Below are 24,112 nucleotides of genomic sequence, written 5' to 3'. Positions count from 1 at the left end.
TGTTCCCAAAGTCCTCAAATATAATTACTAAAGGAGTAGGGTTTGGATCTTTTGCACAGAAGTAACAAATCTGTAACAGGCAATAAATAGTTATATCTCAGTAGTGCAGTCGTGTTAACCTCTTGTGAAAAAGATTTGAAGGATCAAACAGCAAAACTACTGGCTCACTTCTAAGCAAAATTAAGCTCAGAGCCTTATGCAAAAGGCTGGCCTATAAATCCCACACTATTCAATCAATTAGCCTTACAGTATTCCATACACTTCAATTCTAACTTCACAGAACAGTGTTGACACAGAACCCACAAGCAGTAAAGTCCTCAAATACACAAGGTCACTTCTCAAAGGTTGCTGCCAATCATTCACAGAGAAGCTACAAGGAACTCCATATACACACACACATTTTTATTTTAATAAATAGTGTTTTACAGGCTCAGGCTTTTTTGTTTTTTGTCTTTAAAATCACATATACAGAACAGAAAACTGCCTGACCAAGTAACAAGAATTGAACTACTAACCCCGGGAAGGAATGCATGCCCTCGATAACACTGAAGACCTTAACTGAAAGGGGACATCCCATGGGCAGCACAGTAATTCACATCACAGATCAGACAACTTGAGAGAAACGTGGCCAAAGTAAGATGAGTGACCTTAAATGGACCACTTGTCTTTACAGAGCCACAACAGTGCAAGGAAAGCAAAGAGCCCAAAAGCCTCCATCTTCTAGGGTCACTCCTGGATGCACACACATGCCTTCGCATTCTTTAAGCTATACATTCTAACCACAAGTGGAGAGGCTAAGCACAGCAGGTATGCAAAATTATTCCATTGAAGAAGAGATTGGATGACACAGTAATGTTACATTTCAAGATTTTAAATCAGCAGATGCTTTTGCATCCCTTCATTATGGCAGTGGAACAGACCCCACCTTTTCTTACAGAGGTTTAGTCCAAAAATTTCCTGTTGGCATTAGCACCGAAGAGAGCCACTCTGATTTCTGGCATCATCTGTTGAAAAAGAGTACATCAGTTACATGCAACACAATTGCAGAGCATTCCTCACTACAGGAATTGTGTGACAGCTAGGTTAGTCTTCAGAATTAAGAAGGTAATTCACTTGAGTTTTCTGAAGCTTTTATGTGATTTCATACTGCCTGCTAGTCTGTACACTGAAAGGATTGCCTACACTGCAGCAAGAGGAAGAGATGCCACAGCTAGTATTTCCACTAGGACATAACAGCATCTCAGCCAAAGTTCCTTGTGCTGAAGCTAGTTTCAATAAACAAAGTTAAACTCAGTATATCAGCATCTTGTCTGCAGCACAATCACAGAAGCCTTTCATTACCATCTCTTCTAGAGTTTTTTGCTCTTTCTTAATCTGAAAAGTATATTTTTGGGGAAAAGCCATTTTTGCTGTAGAGAAGCGCAAGCAATAAGTAATCTTCTTTCCCTTCAAATGATCAGCTCCTTGTTAGCCACACTGAAATCTGATCCCACACAATATTAGGATTTAATTACAAGATAAAACCAGTTAATTAATCCTCTTCTCACTTTAGCTGTGAGAGAAACTCACCTGCTGGGCTACAAGGTCCAGCCGACTTTCCAGGGTATTAGAAACCTTAATTTTACCATCACTATTGTAGATTTCAACACCTCCAGCACTAGAAAGGAAAAATAAAAGTCATGGAATCCATGATGCATCTCAAAGCTATAAGGTGGCAAAGACATTATCCCAAATGTGCTCTTATTGGCAAGTCAGAGATATAGGTAACTCTTGTTCATAAACATTTTTTGATCATGCCTTATTAAGAGTCAACACAAAGTAATGCAGTGACAACTTCACAGCTACCAGGTACACAGCTACATACAAAGATACTCTTTAGCACAATGTAAATACAAGCAGTGCTGTGAAATCCACACTACAAAACAGTTTCAGACTTTGCATTTTATTATTAATAAGATTCCTTCAGATTTTGGAAAGTGAAGAATAGTACTGGAAGTTCTTTGCTTGTTCATACATTAGAAATGATCAGTAATTTTCAGAATAGGCAGCTTTGTTCCATGTTAATTAATTAGGGAAATAAAGCCTAGCAGGCCTAACAAACACAAATTACTTTGTGTTGTTACCCTGCAGCACCTTGCCTTCCTCCTTAGGACTCAGTCTGCTTCCTCCAGAGACAGAAAGCATGGCTACATTTCTATTCTCCCACTCTAAAAGGCCAACAGTTAATTAAGCTTTTACGTACAGTTATTCTATACTTCAGTAATGTGCAACAGGCTGGAGGTTGCAGGAAGCTTTTATTAATAGTTTTGATCCACTAGAACAGCAGTAGACACTGTGGAGATACTACACACATCATTTTCCAAGATTGTTCTAATAGCTGTATTAAGTTTGGGCTCAGTAAAAGACACCCATTTTCCTTACATTTCGTCTGGCAGGAAGTTGTCTTGGTCAATGTGAATATCCACATCCCTTTTTGTGGCATTTTTGTAGATAGGAATGCTCTTTTGTACAGCAGCCTAGGACACAAGAGAAGCATGCCATTAACGTGGATAAATGCTAGCACATCATTAGGATTTGGTTGCTTATTCATTTGGAGTAAAAAAAAAAAAAAAAAAAGAAAAAAGAAAAAGAAAAAGGGATTGAGGTGTTTTGTTCTGTTTTCTAATTAGGCAATCTGTACAGCTTTTGAGCTGAGAACATTTATTATTATTATTAATGTTGTTGTAGTGGTCTGAAGTTTCCTAGGTAACACCCAAGCAAGGAAATGATTCCCAACTTGAAAAGTATACTTGTTCTCTCACATTGTACCTGCAGCAGAAGTACAGCTTGAGAGCATGCTTTCCTTGTTTTCACATCACACAGATGTGACATGCAAATACTTGTAGTCAAGTCTCAGCCTTCACAAGCAAGGATACTGTCATAGCACTGTAGGTGTCTTACCTTAACCATAGGGAGATCTTGTTTCCTGCACCGGACAACTATTCTAGGCTCAAGCAGCTGGTAGAATCCCTGCACAAGATAACCACCACTCTATCAGAAAATTGTCATTTTAATCATCTTAGAATTATTTAACCCTGAAAAAGGAAAGGAGCTGATCCATTTGAAGAACAAGATCTGGCAGTGCTAGCCTATTCCAATAAGAACCGTAAGTTCACCCCATGCAGGTATTCCAAGAAGATGGCAGCAACACCCAGGAAAGCCTTCGACTACAGATCATATGTTCCCTATGTTAGCCTAAAGTTTGGAACCTGAGTGCAACTAAATGTGCATATCACAAGATTGAGCCACCCAGATAATATACACCATTATAAAAGGATGACTGCTGTCCAGGCAAACTGAGCAAACTGTCATTTTCCTTTTCAGGTCTTGGAGAAAACATGCTGTAGTTTCAGTTCAGTTCCTGTAACTCCTGCCTTGTAGTGCCTGTAGTAATACCACGAGTACTGATCCTTCAGCAGATCAAATCTAACCAAGATGGACATGGCTAGTTTGCACAAGTGAGACAGGTTTGTTTCATATCAGCTAAATGTGGCATGGAAACAAAAACAGGGAATCGGAAGCACCAGCTGGGAACGCTATTAAAAGCATTCTGCCATTAAGCTGCAGACAGGACAGTTTGGGGCTTGTTTCTCTGAGTTTATGGCAAAAAGGACTAATTCACACCAGATGGTGGCACTAGTGGCTGCACAAGTGACCCTAGACAACACTTGCTAGATTTTTAGCATAAGTTCTAGTGCTAGAGAATGGTATTATGAATCTATATTTTACCTATACTTTGCATGTGTCACAAATGTATGCCATACTGCAGTGAATACATCCAAGCTAGGACTAGCTTTGCAGGTAACTACTGACTTCTAGGATTGAAGAAACAGCTTTACCCAAAGCTTCATCTGAGTAGCTCATTCCAGCTAATTACCACAAAAGCTTAAAGCATGCATCCTAAACATGCATCTTACATATGATTTATGCGTGCACATCTGTAATCATTCTCACAATGGAAGCCAGCTGCTGGTATACTACATCTTACACTTCAGAATAAACTACAGCTGTACCTGTTCAGAATCTAAGATCAAAAGATATAGCAGAAGTGATGTTTAAAACTCAAAGATCATCCAGCAACGTTTGATCTACAGTAGCTGTATCCAACTGTAACCTCTAGAGTTGGTTCCGTTTGAAGAAAGACACCAAGGTGAACAAAGCTGCAATCATTTATTAGCTATGATTTAAATATTTACCTGTAGAACTAGTCCATCCAGCAGTATTTGGTACCTGGCAGTATCCTTCACCACCTTGGCAAGTCTTAGCTTGGCCTCATTCAGCAAATCCTACATTCAGAAGAAAATCAGATCAGCAGAGCCCATCTGTTTGGCATTTGGTTTCATGCCTACCAACTTTCTATACTCCTATTATAGCTATCACACCCTGCCAACACGTAAATGTACACTCCAGCTGGTGTTCATCCAAGCTAGACCTTCATCTATGTGCATGGCACAATGTCCTTTCCAAACACCTCCCCATTCTCTGCCCTGATCTGAACCCAGAATAACCAGACAACAGTTCTTTTTTTTTCCTGAAAGAGACCTCAGCAGTAAAAGGATGATATTTATATTAATTCACAGAGCAACTACATAAGTTATAAATTGTTGCCTAATCTAAACTAATAAAGTTGTCCAAATCACTATTTTTTCCAGCCTTGTGATCAAGTAAAAAAGTTTAACCTATATTTTTACCAAGCATTAAAAAAAAAACATTAATTTTGTAAAAAAGCAACTTGAAAATCAAAAGTAAAAGCTTATTTTTAATTCAGAGTAGATGTTCTTGAATGTCTTTGTTTCAATAAATCAGTATCAGAAGAGACTGATCACATTTCTTTAAGATTCAACTCAAATACAGCTCCTAGAAGTGAACCACTCCTATAATTACTTCAGAAGAAGCAATTGTATGATTTGGTATAAAACCTTCTTTACTGTCCTGCCTTATGGTGTTTAATAGAAAAGTGCACATCAATGCAATCAGTTGTAAAGTATAAGACTATCACAATTCAACAACGTGCTCAAAATACAGTTACACTACCAACTACAGAGCAACACAGCATTTCTGGAAGGGTTCACCTTTATTCTTCATGGAGAAGGGTAAAGAGCCAATAAGGGAAGCAAGAACAACTAGCATGTGACTTTAAAGGGTTTTAAATGAGGAAGAGCGTTATATATTACTCAGAAGCATGAGATTGAGTCAGCTGATACATGAGGAAGAGATTACCCAGCAGAGACACAATGCAGCTCGTTTGTTAGCCACCCCCTTCCTCCTCACTGTCAGAACAATCAAAAATTTGAAACTAGCCACTTTCTTCTACTAACTCCTTTTCCACAGCAGAGCTGACTCGAACATCATTACCAAGTGTTTTACATTCGATTTGTTTTTCCAACAGCTCAACAGCACCACCCAGCCAGCACATAGAACACTGCAACTGTTTGAGATGGGATAAGAAAAGTAGTGATAGGTAACCTTCAGGCTGCGTGATAAACAAATAAGAATACCTGCACATGGTGCAAGATAAACACAGCGAGACTAAACAGCAGCCTGCCTTGGTAAATGATCACTCACCCTATACATTTATACACAGACTGGTTACTTACTTAGCAGAAAAAGAAGCAAACTTTTCCATTTACTAAGGCCACTAAAGATGAGAGAAAAAAACAAACTGGAAAACAGTGCATTAAGGCACACCAGCCTTAACGTCAGCAAACAGAACTTCAAAGTTCTACAGCGTGTAAAAGAGAGTTCTTTCAAGTCCATAAAAGAAATAAGCTATTGTCCAAACAGTAGATAAAACAGATGCCTGTAAAGCTCCCAGCAGAGAGCTGTGTTTCCCTTTTAAAAGAACAGGCAATAGAGACTGTGAAAACAAGCTAAAGCAAATTAGTGAACCTGGATCATACCTTCAGTGACTTTTCAGATTAGCTGGGGTACTGGGCTGCTGTACATTGATGCAAACATTACTCAATCACAAACCATGTTTTCCTTCCCAGAATGAAGAAGTTCATTTCCTAACAGATGGTTGGAATCAAACCTTGGTGTGTTTACTGCAGGCATACTCACTGAAATAAGGTCATCCCTTGCTTTGAGGACCTTCAGTCTTGCCTGATTCATCAGGTTGGACATCTGACTGCAAGTTACATGATGAAGTTGAATCAGCCTACCAGGCTTTGAATACAGACAGAAAAACTACAACATTTAACTGCATACATTTAAAAGTAGCAATACAACAATGTTTAATAAAAGCCTGCTTAAATATTTTAACTTGTGTCTGAACTCATGCAAATGATTACAATGCAGAACCTCACTGTTCAGTAAAGGCCCACCAAAACAAAACCTGACACAACCATTTGTGCAAGAGTAACAGACCAAGCTGCAGTTTTAGACAGACATAAAGAACTAAGAGAGATTTTTTTCATCAAATCTCCTACCAGTTATACAATTGCTGCTCACCTTTGATAATTACTCCTCAGAAAAATTAGAAATTTGGAATTAGAACTCAATACATTAAGCTGCAATTTGTCCACTTACCAGAGTCTTGTAGAAAATTAGTAATAAGAGAAGAGCTCAGGCTCCGAAGCCAACCACCTAGCCTAAGCAACTTACATTTTCTTTTGCTGCTCAATTTGTTTCTCTTTCTTTTCATAGTACTCCATGATTTTCAGCCTCTGTGTCTGAACAAGACGACCCTTTTCAATGTTGAATTCTTCTTCAGCCTGCAGTAAAGATTAAAGAAGTGTATATTGATTCCACGGGTTGAAAAAGTAGAACTAGATGAAATGGCCACGCTTTAAGAACATGTTCACAGATAAACTAGGATCATATAATTTATGGCTCCCTATAAACAAAACATCTCAATCAAAACTCAAGTCAAGGGGAACTTTACTAAGATACAGTTTATTTCATCAGTATGTCTGTGAGTATGTCAGTGAGGAATTCTGCAAATAATTCAACCCATGCCTTAAATACAAACGTATGCTTTTGTTCCCCAGGATACTTACTAAACCACATCTACAACTGTGTCTGCAGGTGGCTACACAGATTTAGGTACAGTTGCAAACCTGTTTACAAACAAGCTTTCACCAAGGTAATTCAAATAGTTAACTTTCATTTTTATTTACATTTTTTCCATTTGTTGCAAGCATGAACTTGTGCTTGATTACAAACATCCTTGCTCTGATTTTGATTTCCTACTGATGATGATAAGCCTAACATACAATGGAAGTCAAGCCAAATTCAGAGTAACAAGGGAACAGCTTGCTACAAGAAACCTTAGCGGAATTCTAAATTATGTAGGAAATTCTCTCAATTCTTTGTGTTCTCAAGTTATGTAGAAGAGGCAGGGAAAGTGTTCCACTTACTCCAGTCTGTTCACATTGCTATTCAGCTCTCCTGTTTGCATAAAAATGTAAGTGAACTTAAATGTGAATTTATTCATGTCCAAGAACTGCCAAGAAACTTGGGCAAAAGTACAGCTCCAGCTCAGTTACTTTGTTTTGATTTGTAAACAGATAAGAAACATTATCTGTATTCAGTAGCATCATTTTTGCTATACAATGACTAAATCTTAAGTAAACTACAGAATAGTTTCTTAGGACTGCTTTGAGTGCAATTATCAAACCAGGATGTCAGAAGCAGTTCTCCTTTTACTGACATTGAACTTCCACTTTTACCTTTGCATCTATTTCTTCAGCCTTTTCATTGGCCTCCTGCTCAATGAAAGCCATCATATGCTTGATCTGTAACAAGAGAGAGAAAAGGTATTTTCTGTTAGAAAGGATCTGATGAGAAGTGTATCCCTCAGAAAGGCACAGATGGCACCTGAATGAATCCTGCTGATAGAGACCATAGCAAGCACATGACATGATAGAGACTGGTTTGCATTAACACATTCAAATTAAAGATACTTTTTGAAACTGCTCCACAGGTCCAACAGCTCAAAGACATAGAATCCAATTGTATTAAGTTCTTGTTTATCTTGCACCATGCCGTGGCCAGGTTTAAGTTTTGGTTCAAATCTGGAGCAGACCATAAGGAATCATTGCCCAATCAAACCACAACTTCTAGCAGCACAGCCATTTCCAAGCACAGATGAAGTGGATTGTAGACTCAACTGAACCACAAACGCCTCCTTTTTGCTTGCACTTAATGACAAGTTATGTTTCACAACCTGGTCTGAACAAACTTGAATGCAAGATCCTATTTATGTAATCTCATGCCAAAATGAAGCTTCTTAAAGAAAAGTGCTGATGAGAGAACAGAACCCACGGGCAGACAGCACTGTGGCCATATACATGAAAAAACAAATGGTAGCAGGAAAGTGGAAGGTATTAGGCATACGCTGTGGAAGAAATGAACAGATTTCTACATCCTCAAAATGAAGTCAATCATTTTTATCTGAATTCTGGTCTGCAGCACCTGGGTTTGCAACTCCACTTAAAACGTCAACTTCTTATCCTGCTTGCCTGACCTGGGTGGCTGATTGAATTAAGCTTTAGATCTACTTGTTTTAAAGAAAGAAAATCTGAGAGAGGCAGATAAAACATGGACATAATTTTGGTGAACAGCCTTGTTTTGAAGAAAATGATTATCCTTTCCATGGGAAATCCTAGATGTCAGGATGGCTTTGGCCTTGCATGACTAGCAATGCTAGATGGAAGAATTGACTAAACATTGTTGCCAGAAGAAAGCAAATATATTATTGAGAAAATCTCTTACTTAAAGATGGTTTCAATGGGAAAATTTTTGAGAGTGCCATAGTAAGTAGTTAAAAGTTCAGAGGCCCAGCTGGCAAATTCATGCCAGTATTTATGCACAGGCAGAACCAGTGTGCTACCAGCAGCACTCTTTTCCAGTCAACAGGATCACCCCAGCTAGGTTCAGCAGTGCAAAACAAGGGCAGGAAAGTTATAGGTGTGAAAGTCCACTAACACTGTGTGTTTCACATATCCACAAAGCCCACACTAGCCCATGAAGTCTACCATAGAAAAATAAAATGGCCTGGTCGAAAAGGACCACAACGATCATCGAGTTTCAAACCCCCTGCTATATACAGGGTTGACAACCACCAGACCAGGCTGCCCAGAGCCACATCCAGCCTGGCTTTGAAGTCTATGCCCAAAGTAGCCGAGCAATGCCAACACAAGGTCAGCTTTATTTTTACAATCTTCACAGAAGAGGAAGGAAATAATTCTAATAATAATAATAAAAATAAGAAAACACAATGAGGCAATTCCCCTTTTGGAGAAAGACGACCTACTGATTTTACTTTCAATGTGATGCTTCCCTGCCAAGAGACTATGTTTACTGAATGAGAAAGTGAGACACAAAGCGCTTATGATGCAGAGGACACCTGGGAGGTCTGCCCACTGCCTGCAGGACCGGTGCTGGCTGGATCAGTGCAGTCGCTAACAGCACACACCGCATCCAGCCCGGTGCTGAGCAGGATTCTGGGCAGGGGCACTATTTACTGTCAATAAGGACACAGTGCCCTGGCCCAGCAGGAAGCTTCCAATGTTCAGAATTCAGACTTAAAAGTTTCCATTGCAGAAGCAGCCCGGTTTGCACCGCTCGGCTTGAGGGTACAGAAGCAAAAAGGACAGACGAATGCTAAGTTCCAGTTAGATCGAATTAGCGTAGCCCTACGAAAACAGAGGAGCAGAGCCCTTAAAATAACATCTAGAAAAGCAGAGCTTATGCAAGGCAACGTATTTACCTGCCTCAAAGAACAAGTATGCGCTGAAGACAGCACAACACCCGGGCCAGCTTCGAGGCGAAGCCGGCTGCAGCCTACAGGCCGCCGTTCCGCCACAATCACCCTCCACCCACCCATCAAGCCGAGCCGAGCCCTACCTGCTTCTGGACGTCGGCATCGCTGAGCGCCATGGCGGCGGCGGGCGCGAAGGAAGGCGCTCGGGGCCCAAGGAACGGCGGTCAGAGCCGGCGACGAGCACGACTGGAATCAAATCCGGTTCGGGTCACAGCTGCCGCTGTGTCACCGCGCCCCGCCCTCTCTTTCGCCCTAGCCAATAGGAGCCTGTGCTCTGCGTGACGTCACCGACGGGCGGGGCACCGCGTGAGGCAGGCTGCCATCTCGCGGCCGCGGGCAGCCCGTCGGCGCTCGCACGTGGAGCGTTGCATGGGAGCGGTACGGCTGGCCTGGAGCCGTGCCGTGAGGTGGGCTGTTCGAGCGCCTCACGGCGATAAGCCGCGGGGTTCCAGGCCTTTTTGGATTACTGTGACCTCCTGTCGTGCTGTGACCAAGCCCATTTTTAAGAGATGGTTCTTTCGAGTTTTGCTACTGCTTCTGTTTTACGGCCAAACTTTACGCGTGCCCACCATAGCGCTTGTTCACCCTGGCTGGCAGGGAGCGCCTCTTTCCCTTCTGTAGCTGCGTTTCCTGAAACAACGGAGCCGCTCCTTACACACCAGCTCGTACCCACGCTTCTTGTTTCTACTTCCCCAATTTAACCACGCCTTTCCCGGCGTCCTCGCCCTTGCGGCGGGCGGTGACACGGCCGTGACGCGCCGCCTTCTCCTCCTCCGGCCCCACCATCATGGCGGCGGCGGCGGCAAATTAGGGCAGAGCGAGCTCTGCCCGGTGCGCGCGCGCGCGCGCGCCCACCACCCCCGGCGGCTGCGGCCCGGCCCGGCGCTGCGCCGCTCCTCGCCCCGCCCGGCCTGCCCCCCCTTTCCCTCCCTTCCTCCCTTCTCTCTTCCTTCTCCCCGCCTTTCGGCGGCGGCCGCAGGTGAGGAAGGGCCGGGGTTGGGGGAGAAACGGGTGGTCGGGAGACTTCCGCGCGCCGGTTTATTTCATTATTTTCTGCGCGTTCCCGCCGGCAGGGAGGCGTGCGGGTGGGGGGGGGAGGGAGCGGGCGCGCCCCTGGCGGCCGTCGGGCTGCGGCCGCTGAAGGGCGGCGGGAGGAGAGGCGGCAGCGGGGGGGGAGGGGGCATGGATGTGCGCCCGCACCCGGCCCCGCACCCGGCCCCGCACCCAGCCGAAGCGCGGGATGAGGGCTGCGGCGCGCACGGCCCGCCGCCGCCTGACTCATCCCGGCTCCGTGCTGCCGGGATAGAAATATCTCATTCATCGCCGTAGTAACGGAGTGGCTTACGAAGCGCTCCCGCAGAGCCGCGCGTCTGCTCCGGCCCCGTTTTGTGGTGCTGTGTGGGCCTGCGGGCCGAAGGCATGGTGGGGGGCGATAGGAAAAGCGTTCCTCGCCCGTTAGCAGAGCTGTGCTGTAGTGGTTTGGAGAGGTGGCTGGCAGCTCTGAAAACAGAAGCTTTCTGGTGGATAGCCCGCACAGGTCTTGGTTTTCTTCCTAAAAGATAGTCAAACGTTTCACCTAAAATGCTCACTTAATTACAGCTCCTTCTAAGGCCAACCAAAGCCGCCGCCCAGATACTCTTTCCAGTGCTACCATCCATTACGTGACGCTGGGGACTGGTAATGGATGTAGCATTGATTCATCTCCACTTGGGATCGGCGTGTTTGGACTCAGTAGTTCACAGCTTATTGAAAGCAATCTCTTAGTCATTAGTACTCTCAGAAAAGTAGGCCGAGGAGTTTGTCTAGTAGCCAGCCCACAGCCAGGTGCCCTGCCTGCTAGGGCAGGTGTTTGGGAGGCAAACTGCTGCAGGGTTGGACCAGTCCGCGCACGCACCTCATCCCAATGCCCCGCTCAGCCCTTCTGGTGAGGTGGCGGAGAGCTGGGTGGTTTCCATGAAGTTGGCACAGGGTGTGGATTTGTAGCTGCACATCCTGCAGGCACCTCCTCGCAGTTGGGTACATCTGAAAAGTACCGTGTAAATGTGAGGCTGTGAGTTAGAGACACGTGTTGCCAACTAGGAAAGCTGAGAGCAGTTATCTGTTACAGAGAGATAGACCAAATCCATGAGCTTCCTTAAAGTGTTTTGAACTCCAGTGCTGCAGGTTTGTTGCCTCTCTAAATCTCAGTGTCTGTGCTCGGCTGAGCAGTTACTGAATGAGGCCGCGTGTACTTTGAAATAATTCCCCAACAGCAGGAAGTGTTCTGAGGTGAGATTGTAGCTGGTAAGTGAAGCTTGACAACTTGCTTCGAGTCTTGGAATGACTGTTTTTGAGCAAGACTTAGATACTGTCGTGACAGGGCCTTGTTCTTAAAAAGAAGGCGGTCTGTACTTTGCTCTTGGTTCTGGACCTGTTTTTGGCAGGTTACACAGAAATTGGTCGAGGTATTGATCAACTGCTATTTTTATAAGCATACAGCAAAATAGTTTGCAAGGCTGCAGCTCCACATGCACGCAGCATACCTGTGATGTGCAACAGTCAGATGTGCGGCAGCCCTCGGTGGCAACTGCTGAGTTGTTCCGCTGTGCAGTATCGCTGCATTTTGGCATTTGAATGGTGTGCAGCAAATGCAGCTGGAGGCACACTGGGATTTTTCAAGGGAGGACTGAAATATGGCTGAGTCCCTTCTCTAAGGGATTATGTTGGCTGTATTCGTGGGTAGATTTGCATCGCCCTTTAACTAACATGTTACTCTTCTGTGGATTAGGACGTGACAGATTGCATGAGGAAATGACAGTCTGACTAGGACTGCTGTGTTCAGGTCAGTTGAATGGCTCAGCCCACATATAACAAGCAGCGTGGTTGGTTGAAGGAGTAAAGGGCAACAGCAGCTTGAACAGGGGTAGGTTTTTCTCCCCCGTGGGTGCAGAGTTAGAGATACTGTGAATTACTTCCTACGAAGGAAAACTCACCTCATTGTGATGATCTCTTTAGTTTTTTAAGTAGCAGTGCAAAAATTTTCTGAACCAGAAGTAACCTCCTTGGCCATGTTTTGAAGGCTTGTGTAGTCCTGCAATGCCTTGTTTCCTCTGATCCATTACATCTCCCAAGCAAGCCTTTGTCTTATTCTCTTAAATTCTTTCTGGCCTCTTTTACATCTTGCTCCTCTAGTGGAAAGCTCTCCTCCCTCTGATCTGGTTGTTCAAGCTGTGTGTCCTTTTCTAATCCCAGTCATTCCTGAAAAATGGTCTTTTCTGCAGTACTTACAGTATCTGAGTCAGTATTTGCCTATGTCTTTTTGAAAACAAAAGCAATAGTTTGCAATTTAAAATGAGTAATTCAGTTATGGTGTTCTCTGGAAGGAAGACCAGTGAGTGACTTTTCCAGTCTGATGTTCTTTTTTGCGAAGCTTGAGATAGTCCTTCTATTCAAGTTTTTGACTGTTCCTTGTCATTCAGTATAAAACTACCTCTCGATGTGCATCTGCCCAAGTGGTTACTTTTCTTCAATTGAAGTTGTTGTTGTTTTTTATCCATTGCTTTCCCAGGGAAACATTAAGCCACTATTTAAACAAGTTGTGGTCTGACTCTCTTTCCTCCACCCCCTCCAGAGGTGCTGAGCTAAGCATGCTGAAATTTTCATGAGTTAGACTTCACTGCTGCACATGGATCACTGTGCTGATATAGAATTTCGTTCTTGTTTTGACAAATTTTTTTCTTCTTCAATTTTCTCTGAAAATCTGTTCTGAAGACTGATGTTTATTATATATATTCAGAGCCGGTCTTTGACATGCATCGTAGTGTCTGGATTTCTGTAGACCACCCATCAGGCTCATTCTTTCTGGACGGGTCTGTACAGGTTGGCTTGAAGGGCTCCCATTCATTGTGTAGGCATTGCAGAAATTGCTTTAGTTTCAGGACTGTGGATCTCTGTGAGCAAAACAAAACTGAGATGTACTGAGGAGCTTTTGCTTTCTGGTGAATGGCATCTTTCACATCTGCAGATGTGGAGATTGCAGCTGGGGATCTGGCCTGAGGAATACATCTATTGTTAATGATCCTGAAGTCTCCTGAGCAGTTCTTTCCAAATCTCTCATGTTTATTGAAATCTCAGTTTGTGATGGTGGCTGAAGGGTAGCTGCATATTATAGAAAAGTCGTGTTTGTTCTTTGCTGTAACCTCTTGCATTTCTGAAGCACGATATGTCAAGTGTTACCTTTAGTTTTTGACATTGATTCTTTCCAATATAAATCACTGTTTCAGTTCTAGCTGTAGCAAAGACTCAAGTGAATATTTCTGGTAAAGGGTTTCAAGAATTTGAAATGCACAAGAAGAGGAAGGGCTTCCCAGAATAGAGTCTTCAGGAAAGTATCCTCCGTTTTCAATAATGAACAAATTTCAGAAAGTAGAGCTGTTATAGTTTAAAGAAGGAACTCTTAGCCAATTTGCCACCAACTCTTTTTTCCCATTATAGCTGGAAGTTTTAAAATTGACTTAAATATTTCTTCTAAACATATCCATATTCTGAAGCTTATAAATTCTCTAGCTCCTTCAATATCTGTTATGTACCTGTTCAGCAGTGCGAGTGTTCCTGCTGGCCTTCCAGTTAGGCATCAATTCTGATGGCCAGGTGGGAGCTGCTGCTTATCTGGGAGTGGCTGTTTGAAGTGATGGAGAGCTTGATGTTGAAAATTCATTTGGAAGCTCTTGTTGCTGTTGGGTTTATCAGGTTGATCGGAAGTAGTTATCCAGGCTGTTCCTCATACAAAATGCTAGAACATGTTGGTTAGTCTGACGCTTTGTTTCAATCTGCTGTGTTGCTTTTTCCTCACTTATGTGTTGTCTTTTGAGATTCGTTTAATTTTTCCTTGTCACTGATGACTGTTTTTAATTTCTATTTCTCCTAGCTTCTCCCGCTGTTGTTATTTGAGTGTTTGAAGAAGCAGCTAAACCAATAGTGAAATAAGGTCATTCTTTGACCAGATGTCGCTATTAGATACAGCTTTCTGTTTTATGAGTATTAATGTCTGGTGAGAAATCCAGGACACACGGCCATCTGTTCTTCCAATCCCAGCAACGAACTTAGAGTTTCCTGTGTTGACCATGTGTTTGCCATTGCTGTTGGAACAGTAAAATGAGTTTGAGACAGTTGTCTCTTTTCCTGCAAGAAATTTTTTGCATTGTAATATGGAATCTGACAAAGCAGAGAGTGAGCCTTGTGAGGCTTAAGGGAAAGGAGTTTCCTCTGAAGGCTGTTCCTTTTACCTCAAACTGCAGTTAAGTGAGTCTTCAGAACCCTTCAAACCGCTCTGCATGACTACACCTGTATTTTTGTATGTGGTTGAGTTGGGAGGTATTAGAAGGCAGACACATGGTGAGGAACTCTTCAATTTGCTTTAATGTGAGAGTATGTATGCCAAGCAGGAGTGAGAAATTCCACTGCTAACTGCAGTCAGAGCACTAGACTTGAAGGCATTTGGTTTTACTCTGCGTAGTTTTTATTAAAATAAGAATGCATAGGATATAAAGGCAAAACTCTGGATATTACTTCATGATTGTTACATAATTCCTTGTTATGTATGAGTTCATGACCTATTGCAACTTTATAAAAAAAAAGAAAAAAAAGAAACAACAAGCAAACCACTCTCCTTTTTTCTTACAGTGTTCAGTAACCCAGAGAAAAGCCTACGTGCCCAATAAGAGCACTAAGATACTGCAAGCCAACCTGATGGCGTCCTCTACTGCTGTGCCTGTAGGATTTCACTATGAAACAAAATACGTAGTTCTCAGCTACCTGGGGCTTTTATCACAAGAAAAGCCACAGGAGCATCCTTCTGCTTCAACTCAAGGTAATATTTACACGTGCCTGTTGACATATACAACTGTTTTTGTAATATGCATGTATGCAGAATGTCAGCCTAATGTTTTGTGTTGTCCATCTCTCTATTCATTTCAGTGAATAATAAAATGAGCAGTAAGAGATACTGATCGAAACAGAGTTGTTTTATTCAGATTACTGTTTTACTTTGAGCTATGCAGGGCTGACTGGCGTTTATGAAGAAAAAGAAAAGTTTTATTAGCTGTCTCAGATTAGGAAGGATGGATTTGTGTTACTGCTGTTGAGCAATCTTAGGAATCTGAGGCCATGCTTATTTTTTGGGGAGGCAAGTAGAATTAATGAGGGATGAGGAGGTGTTTACCAGCATAAAGCCTGTGTGGTGACTTAAGCAATCTCATGTACTAAATAGTTTTGCCCAGTTATGTTAGCACTTCTGTTGTTGTCAGTCAGTGGTAGCGAGAGATGTGAGACTTAATCTGGCCTACACTGCATCTATTTATTCGCTTATTTTTAAGAAGCCAAGGGCTGCATGGAGTAAGATGTTTCTTCCAGAGCAGGTTTACATGTACAGGAGATTAAGCAGAATAAAATAAGTTTGACAGATTGTCTTTCATGTTCTAGGTTGTGAGACTTCCTATATTTTGTGTTGGCAGACATTTAAACAACATTGTTTATCGAGATTTTTGTGCTGTCCTGTCAGTTCTTAGTGATGTATGTGTTGCTACCAGTTCCTTCAGAACTCCTGATGAAGGCACATTTAAAGAAAAAAAAATCCTTGAGCAAGCATTTGAAAATATGTACTCTGTTACTGAAGTTACTTGTCAGAAATTGAGAAATGCTTGAAAAGAAAAGAGAGCATCAGAAATAAGGCAGAAATAGTGTTGTCAGTATGGCTCTGTAACATATGCTGGTTATATTATTTCCTGTGTAAAATTGAGCTTTGTATATGTAAGATGTGTCTGTTTCTTCCACTGTGACTGTATCTGCAGTCCATGAATGGAGAGACACCTTCATGCCAGTATGCTGTTTCACAAAACCATTTGCTGGAAAAAGTGCTTATTTTAGGAATAACATCTCATACTGAATAACCCATCTGGGATAGTTTCTGTAATTCATTCTGTTAATTTATCAAGTAAGTACAAAGCTATAGCCAGGAAGAGTCTAATTCTTTCTACAAATGCGTAGTTTGTAAAGGAAACTTAGTCTTAAAGCTTTCTTTCTATAATTTGGCTTTGGTTACCTTTGAAAATTGAGAGGAAACCGAATGGTTTGTTAGTACTGAAACCACTAATAAATATTTGAATTCAAGAGCAGTATTAAAACTGTATAGAGAGGAAGCTATAAATGCTTAAATGCAGTTTTTCTAATCACTTAAGGAGACTTTTAAGTCGCTGAGTAAACATAACAAATCTACTTTTTGGACATGATTTGGGTATGTTAGCTTATGTGACAGCAGAGTATAGTTGCATTTGCTATTAAAAGACTCCAAAGCATTGATAGTTTCCAAATCTGTCCTTTCATCCCTTTCATTCATTGCTCTGAAACTTCTCTTCTAAGGAGGAAATTATGCATTTCCTTTACCCAAACTCTCTAATCCTGAAAGTCAACACAACTTTTTTTCACTGCTAGATCCCTCTTAGTGATATTATGTCTTTATGATCAACAACTGTGGAGAAAATATTTTTCCCTTTCTTTTCACCTTTCTTGTTTCTCTTTCTGTTGACAATGCCTTGGATGGACTTCATCCTCTTATTGAACTAAGTCTCAAGACTAATCTTGTGTTTATGGATTTGTTTCATTCTTTCTGAATCAATTCTTCCTGTTGCTTTTCTGCTTTCTGTATTTCCAACACCTTTCATTTGTCTGGCAATTACTTTCAAAAGATCTTTTCTCCTACTTTTTTTCTCATTGCTTGTAATTGAACAGTCAGCTACACTCAGGCTATGTGTGGCAGCAGCTGTGTGTATACTTCAAAGTGCTGTGTGCATATTATTTGAATTTGAATATCAAGTGGCTACGTGTAGTCAGTATTCCTCGTTGGCTAGCATGTGGCTGGTGTCTATGAACTGAAAACTGCCAAAGCAGTGTGCTCTGTATGCTTCTCCCCTAGGGGGACAGTGGGAACAAGAAGTCCATAATGGATGTTACCCGTACTTCCTAATGTGCTGCTGGAAGACAGTTGGGCGCTACAGTTACAAGTGTAGTGAGAGGCCTGCTTAGGACAAGAGATGTGAAAGCCAGTAAATAAAAATGAGTAGTTGTTGTTTAGGATCCCATTGTGAAGAATAAACTTGTTTTTCATAAAGTAAACTTGAGGCATAATAAAAATATGACATTACATCATGCTTGCTGGTGTGTTTTTCATATGTTGTCATCAGCCATGGAAACAGTACTTTGCCTGACCCCTATTTCGTTTCATTGATGGTTTTTGTGGTACTTTAAAACTCTAATCACTAACGCTTCTACTCTTTGTGGCTGAATGCTTTTATTTATGGCTTGAGGGGGTTCTGGTACAGAGGACTGGCACTGAATCTTATTTTGCTTTAGTTTGCTTATTATGCTGGTAGACCTTTCATGGCAGACAATATAAGAAGTGATGTTTGACTGTTGCTTGTTTGTAGTTCAGTTGCATAACACTGATCTGTTTTATGCATGTCATTCTTGTGAAGTCTTGACTCTGGTTTATGATACTCTCATATATGTATTTCTTTTAAGTCTAAGTCTTTATTCTTTGTTTGATTTCTTTATCTTATTATAATGTATGAGGAGTGTTCAGAAAGGCTGACTTACCTTTATTATGTTAATCTTTTCAGTCTCCTTTTTCCAGTGGAGAGTAAGAGTGTGGGTCAAAGCAGGATCCTAATTATAGCCAGCTTGAATCACCCAGTGGAGGATCTCGTCTCTTTCCATTACATACAAAATGCTGAAATATGAATACATACATATTTACCAGGTGTAGTTAGTATTTGTATACTTTTCAGGAATCTACCCCTTCACCAGTATCCCAAATTTCAGTGGAACTTCTGCAATCCAGTTAAACTAGAGTCTAATGGTGCTACTTCATCTCATGATAGGAGAAATTGAATGCTTTTGTCCATTTACCTGCTACAGCCATCTCCCTAAAACCTCAGCCTTCTTGCATGTCATGCTAGAGAGTTCTTTCTCCATGTCTTTCCATTCCAAAAATTCAGTAAGAGTAAAATCTTTAAGGCACTTGTTTCTCATTTTTTTTCAGACCTCATGTATTTACTAGAGTGATTGCTTTCAGGGAGATTTGATTTAGTAAAGAGAAACCTCAGACAAATTACATGGATATCTACCTCACTGTATTTCCTTTGGGACATTTTGATTGGATCGGGGTTTGTTGCAAGAATTATGGTTTCAGTTACAACAGCTAAAAACACTTCTGGCTTCAGCCAAAGGAGGACAGTTTTTAAGTCAACATCTGATTACTAGTTTGAACATTTAATTCAGATAACTGCTGTTCAGTGCAGGGACTAAGAAGAGAACCATCTGCAGTTATCTAGGCTTCTGAAGATTTATTGGGCATAATCTTTTGACATGATGGCTCTATGGTTTGATATGGTTGATTTCAGTGCAATATTCTCTGGTAGATTTTGGTGTCTCCAGAGGAAAATCCAGCAAGTTTAGAACCGAAGAGTAATTTTAGAGGTTACTTTTAATACTGTTTTGGCAGAATAGTCACCCAAATTCAGCCTACTTAAAGCCTGTTAGCAATGAATTCTGCCACTTATTGGTAGATTTTCTTATAGGTGAAAATATAAATTGCTCCAAGAAACCTGCTGTTGCATACATGATAAAATATCATTTGTGTAAGTTCATACAGTCTGAAGCAACTGGTGAATGCAATCATTTAAAATGTGTGTGGAAGCTGTCAGTTACTTGTTTATTAAATTGTGAAGAAGTGCTTTATTATTTTTCCAGAACTCTTGTAGTGTCTGTAACTACTGTTTCAAACACTGAAAATAATAATAACAATACCAAGCACTGGAAGATATTTCTACATCATTTCCCTTGATAACGAAAACTTTCAGTCCACTGCAGCTGTTAACAGCACTTACTTTTTAAGTGAGTTGAAATACTCCGATTTTGTGATTCGATATATTTATAATATAAACACGTCTGTGTGTTTAAACAAGGAGCAATTTTTAGCTTATTTGCTTTCTTAATCTACTTTCCCATTATTTGACTTCATTCCACGTGGCAAGGATTCTCAAGGAAGGTGCTCTTTTCTGTTTTGTGTTTTTTTTTCCTTCAGCAGTCTCCTGAATAAGAAATCTTAATATCTTAATTAAAATCTTAATCCCTGAACTCACATAGCATCCAGGAGATTGATAGTCAAGGCCACCATTACACGGTAGCACGGATGATAGAAGAGGTGAACAAAACTTTTGTCGCTTTTGTGTTTTCCCTGAGATGCATCTTATCCACAGTACTTTTAATCCAGCTGTTTTGCACGATGTTTTGTTACCATGTGAAGTGAAGTGCTCTAAACATTCAAAGGCTGGAGCCATTGTGATCATTTCCCACACAACGGATCTTACAGCTGAGTAGTGCTGAACTGGGATGATGGGAGAAATTGGTTTGATGTTTATTTGCTCATTTCTCTTCAGTTTGAGGTGAGTTCTGTTACATCTCAGAAGATACACGTACAGCTGTGCAGAGATGATAGGCTTAGTGCATTTTGGGTGAGCTCAAGGCTCCGTAGTGGCCATCCCATGTTTAACATTGCTATCTGTTTTATGTGGTAGTGACCATCATGGGTGGGGTACTTGTTGCAAGATTTTCTATCAGCAGTTGGCTGTTGGAGTGGCTGTTGTAGGCTATCTTGGTTTTCTTTGTACTCTGTCCTTGTATCTTCTTTTAACCTTTGTAGCGTCCATTGTTGGTCTATAAGAAGTTAGGGGAGTTTTTGAGGTATTTTTAACTTAGATGTGTGATTGATTTCTTAGAAACTTTCCAGTTAGGGCAAAACATACATACTTGAGCTGAAAGGTCACAGTCTGAAAAGATTAACATCGTATGTTGGAGCAACTCAGTGGTAGCAGGGAAGCAATTTCCTCAGCTTAGGCAAGGAAAGGGAGTTTTTAGGGTGTGACTTGGACAAGAAAAAGGTAGGCCTTCCTGGAAAATGAATTCTCACTTAATAAAGACTCCTCTCAGCCAACATTAGACTGCTAATTGACAACGTCTCGTGTCTTTTTGGTTCTTCCTATTTTTGGGAAGAATATATTTCCTATATTACTTTAAGCAGAATCGTCTTATGGCTTATAAAGAGCTGCTTTTAAAAATCTTCTACATTCAAGTGCTACTTCTGTGTGTCTGTATTCTGGAGTTTGCTGGGGTGATGCACATGCTTTTCCTAAAAGAAAAAAGGCAAATACATTTAGAAAGAGATTTGCCATATTCTCATCACTTCTCAATGATTGCAGAAATTTTATGTGCTCGCTTTTCCTTGTCATTGTAAAAAGTCTGAGGTATTAGAGGAGTATTAGTCATGCTGAGAGTAAATTTCTAATTGAATGTTGACTATATGAAAGTTTGTCTAAAATCTTAAGAAAGAACTAAAAAATGGAGTTATTGGTAAATTAAAATGACAGGCATTAAAGAAAAAAAAAAAGCACACACAGAAGCAATCTGTGACATCAGAGGCATTCTTGCTGGAAAAGAAAAGAGGTGTAATGCCTTTAGTCTCTCCTTGTAGCTACTGTTGTCTTGCTAGCTTTAGTTAACACAAACGCTGTAGAATCAATGCTGGTTCTCTAATTAATGCATGGCTTCCCATCCCTCCTCCTCCAAGGCTGAACCTTGGGGAACAGGTTAGTCTTGTATTGTTACTAAACTTCTGGAATGAATGGCCATACTGGCAGAACTTACTGCACTACTGTATTTGTTGGTAGTGGCAACAGTGTCTGATGGACAGCCATGCTGTGCCTGAGGGACTTTTGAAACCTTTTTTCCCCTACTTTGCAGGCTACCTGTATATGACTGAAAAAGAAAATCCTAACAACAAAAAATACTTGTGAAAAGGGAACATTTGTTCCATAAATAGAAAGTAGAATGCACTTCTTGTAAGCATGTGTAGCAGAAGTTTGCTCCGTCTCTGCATTGGAAAGAGGCCTTTCAGAGTCAGTTTAGCAAAAGCTCTTAGTAGGCAAACCTGTAATTTTTTTTTCAGCATACAGAAGCATTCAGTGTTTGTATATCTTACAAGTGCCGTTTCTGGTGTGACTGTTTGCAATATTAACAAATGAACATCTAGAGGAGTTATTTTTACTGCTTTCTTCTACCTGTTTGCCAACTGACATGGAAGTTGTCTAAAGAAGGTAAAAGATGCTGCTTGTTTAGGAGCTTTGCAGTTGGAACACACTGTTCTACCAATACTGCATGCATTTTTTTGTTGTCAGAGTCACTGTATGTGTGAGATGCAGAAAGCTGAAGTCCGTCGATAATTAGGATAACAAACAGTGCAAAGTCACTCATCCAGGAGGGGTAGGTTTTTGATTTTTTTTTTTTTTTTTGGCATGACTGAATAGTCAGGTGCTATTGGAATCAGCAGCAGCTGCAAAGTTGTGGGTGTTACGAGATGGAAACCATTGACTGCAGTGCTGATTATCTAAACAGCTCTTTTGTATGCTGGCAGCAGTGGAATTTCTCTTCCTTCCATTTTCCGGGTGACTTCTTATAAAGTATGACAGCTTGTCATGTGTGATCATCATCACGTCAGTCCCGTGAGAACGAGTGCTCTCCTGCATACCCTCGTCCTTTTGGTGTACAGGGTGAAGCACAGGTTAAAATAAGAGTTTGCACTTGCACATACTTGTTGTGCTTGACTGTGAAGCAGTGGTATGGTTTTTTAAAGAGTCAGCCGTAAAGGGGTTGACAAGGTGTCAGTGAGTGTCTGTTCATTAACCAGAAGGAGGAACAGTTTGCTCCTCTCTGGAATTTATGGCTCAGAGTGACAGAACAGACTGTTTGAGAAGGGATTTCAGAAATTAAATGAAGTTCTTCTGAATGTGGTGATGGTGACATAATTGTGAGGTTGAGTAAAATAGAATTTAATGACTGTCTATTGTTCCTATGGCCTCTTCACTTAAAGAAATGTTTTACACTGACCTACGCGTTAGTTGGCAAGAATTTGTCTCACAGCTATCTATCAGAAAGAGCATTGGTACATTTGGTGAGTTGATTCTGTGGATTTTTAACATAGCTTTCAAGTGTAAGAGACCTTGCAAGCTAGTTGTCGAGCATTTAAAAATGCAGAAATATGCCTGGTGTACTTTACTCCACATCTGTGTGTATACTGTTGTGGCTTTCACATGCCAATGTGAAAACCAGTGATGCTGTGTCTCCATTGTGGAGAAAATGGGAAGTTAATACAGTATTTACAGTAAATTTAAGCATATATGAATAGAAATAAACCAAAGAAAAGGGGCAGTTGTTTGTAGAGCACCACATTCAGGTTTAGTGTTTTCCAGACAGAAATGAAGAAGTGCTGGAAAGCTGTTTGAGTGAGGAAAGAGTGGGCACAAGCAGTATTATCAGAAGGTCAGCCAGGAGCTGGTGTTTAGATCACGCTAGTCCCAGAAGAGAATTCTAAGTAATATACTGAAGTAAGAGAGCTAAGAAACTGTGTTTTGGGTAACTGTTGAAAGCAACAGAGTTCAGGGCTAACAAGGACTAATAATTAGCCCAAATTATCCCAAAACTTTGGGAATTAAATGGCTGAAAGTGAGGTTTTAAATAAAAGTTTTGTGGTCAGTTTCAATTCATGTATTTCGGGAGTAAGTTTTGATGTGAAGCTCACTTTTAGGTCCATGTAAATACAACAGTTAGCTCTAAATAGGACATCTTAGGGAATCGAAAGAGAAAAGAAAATTGCAGTGGTAGGCTGTTGGCTCAGTGATGTTTAGTGAAAATGAGTCAGTGATTATTAGAACGGTTTTCGTGTACTTTCAGAATAAAATTTAAAGAAATGTTTGAAAGCTGATGGAATAAGCCAAGACAAATGCTGAAGATGAAAAACACCAAGAGAAAACAGCTAAACTAGCCTCTGCACCACTGCCTGTGCCAGAAAGCAGCCAGCAACTTGCTGTACTGCCTTATACTGGAAATGTTGACAGTTAGAAGGCAGTTCAAATGTTCTAAAATACTTATGCCTGTTTAGAAACAGATTGTAGTTCCTCTTTATGCTTATATACATACACAAAATAATAATGAAGATGGTTAAAATTATATATAATCCTGAATGGTAGGACTGAAACAATTTCTTGTGACAAATGACACAGAAGATGTGTTTGTGGTATTTGGGAACATGCAGCCATTTCATGTATTTGAATGATATAATTAGGAAATGAGCATTGACAGTTGACTGACCATGGTGGGGTCACTGCTGTTACTTATGAACCCTGTACTAAGTGATTTAATTGTGGCCTGAAGGTTCCCAAC

At 41.0% G+C, this 24,112-nt stretch overlaps 2 protein-coding genes across 4 annotated transcripts in view; one reads left to right on the top strand and one right to left on the bottom strand.

Annotated features, from left to right (window-relative positions):
* Positions 1-941: 941 nt before the first annotated feature.
* ATP6V1E1 (ATPase H+ transporting V1 subunit E1) lies at positions 942-9,921 on the bottom strand (the record flags this gene model as incomplete). Of its 3 annotated transcripts, XM_079535415.1 has the most annotated exons (9): positions 942-1,004; positions 1,570-1,657; positions 2,422-2,516; positions 2,941-3,009; positions 4,236-4,325; positions 6,100-6,166; positions 6,643-6,752; positions 7,710-7,775; positions 9,889-9,921. In XM_079535415.1, 9 exons carry the CDS (start codon positions 9,919-9,921, stop codon positions 942-944), a joined length of 681 nt encoding a protein of 226 aa, XP_079391541.1. The 3 variants fall into 3 exon arrangements, with proteins under 3 accessions (XP_079391541.1, XP_079391543.1, XP_079391542.1); XM_079535417.1 differs by lacking the exon at positions 4,236-4,325; XM_079535416.1 differs by lacking the exon at positions 7,710-7,775.
* A 5,611-nt stretch (positions 9,922-15,532) lies between these two features.
* Positions 15,533-24,112, top strand: part of BCL2L13 (BCL2 like 13) — a gene marked incomplete at both ends in the record, with an annotated part of 31,598 nt that continues 23,018 nt past the window's right edge. Inside the window, one exon of the mRNA XM_079549858.1 lies at positions 15,533-15,653. Coding sequence (XP_079405984.1) covers positions 15,533-15,653 — 121 coding nt within the window. The remainder of the gene's footprint in view (positions 15,654-24,112) is intronic.

Source organism: Tetrao urogallus, assembly GCF_951394365.1.
Source record: "Tetrao urogallus genome assembly, chromosome: 1".
Lineage (NCBI taxonomy): Eukaryota > Metazoa > Chordata > Aves > Galliformes > Phasianidae > Tetrao > Tetrao urogallus.
Note: the sequence above shows the minus strand (reverse complement) of the source record. Positions and strands in the feature narration are given on the sequence as shown.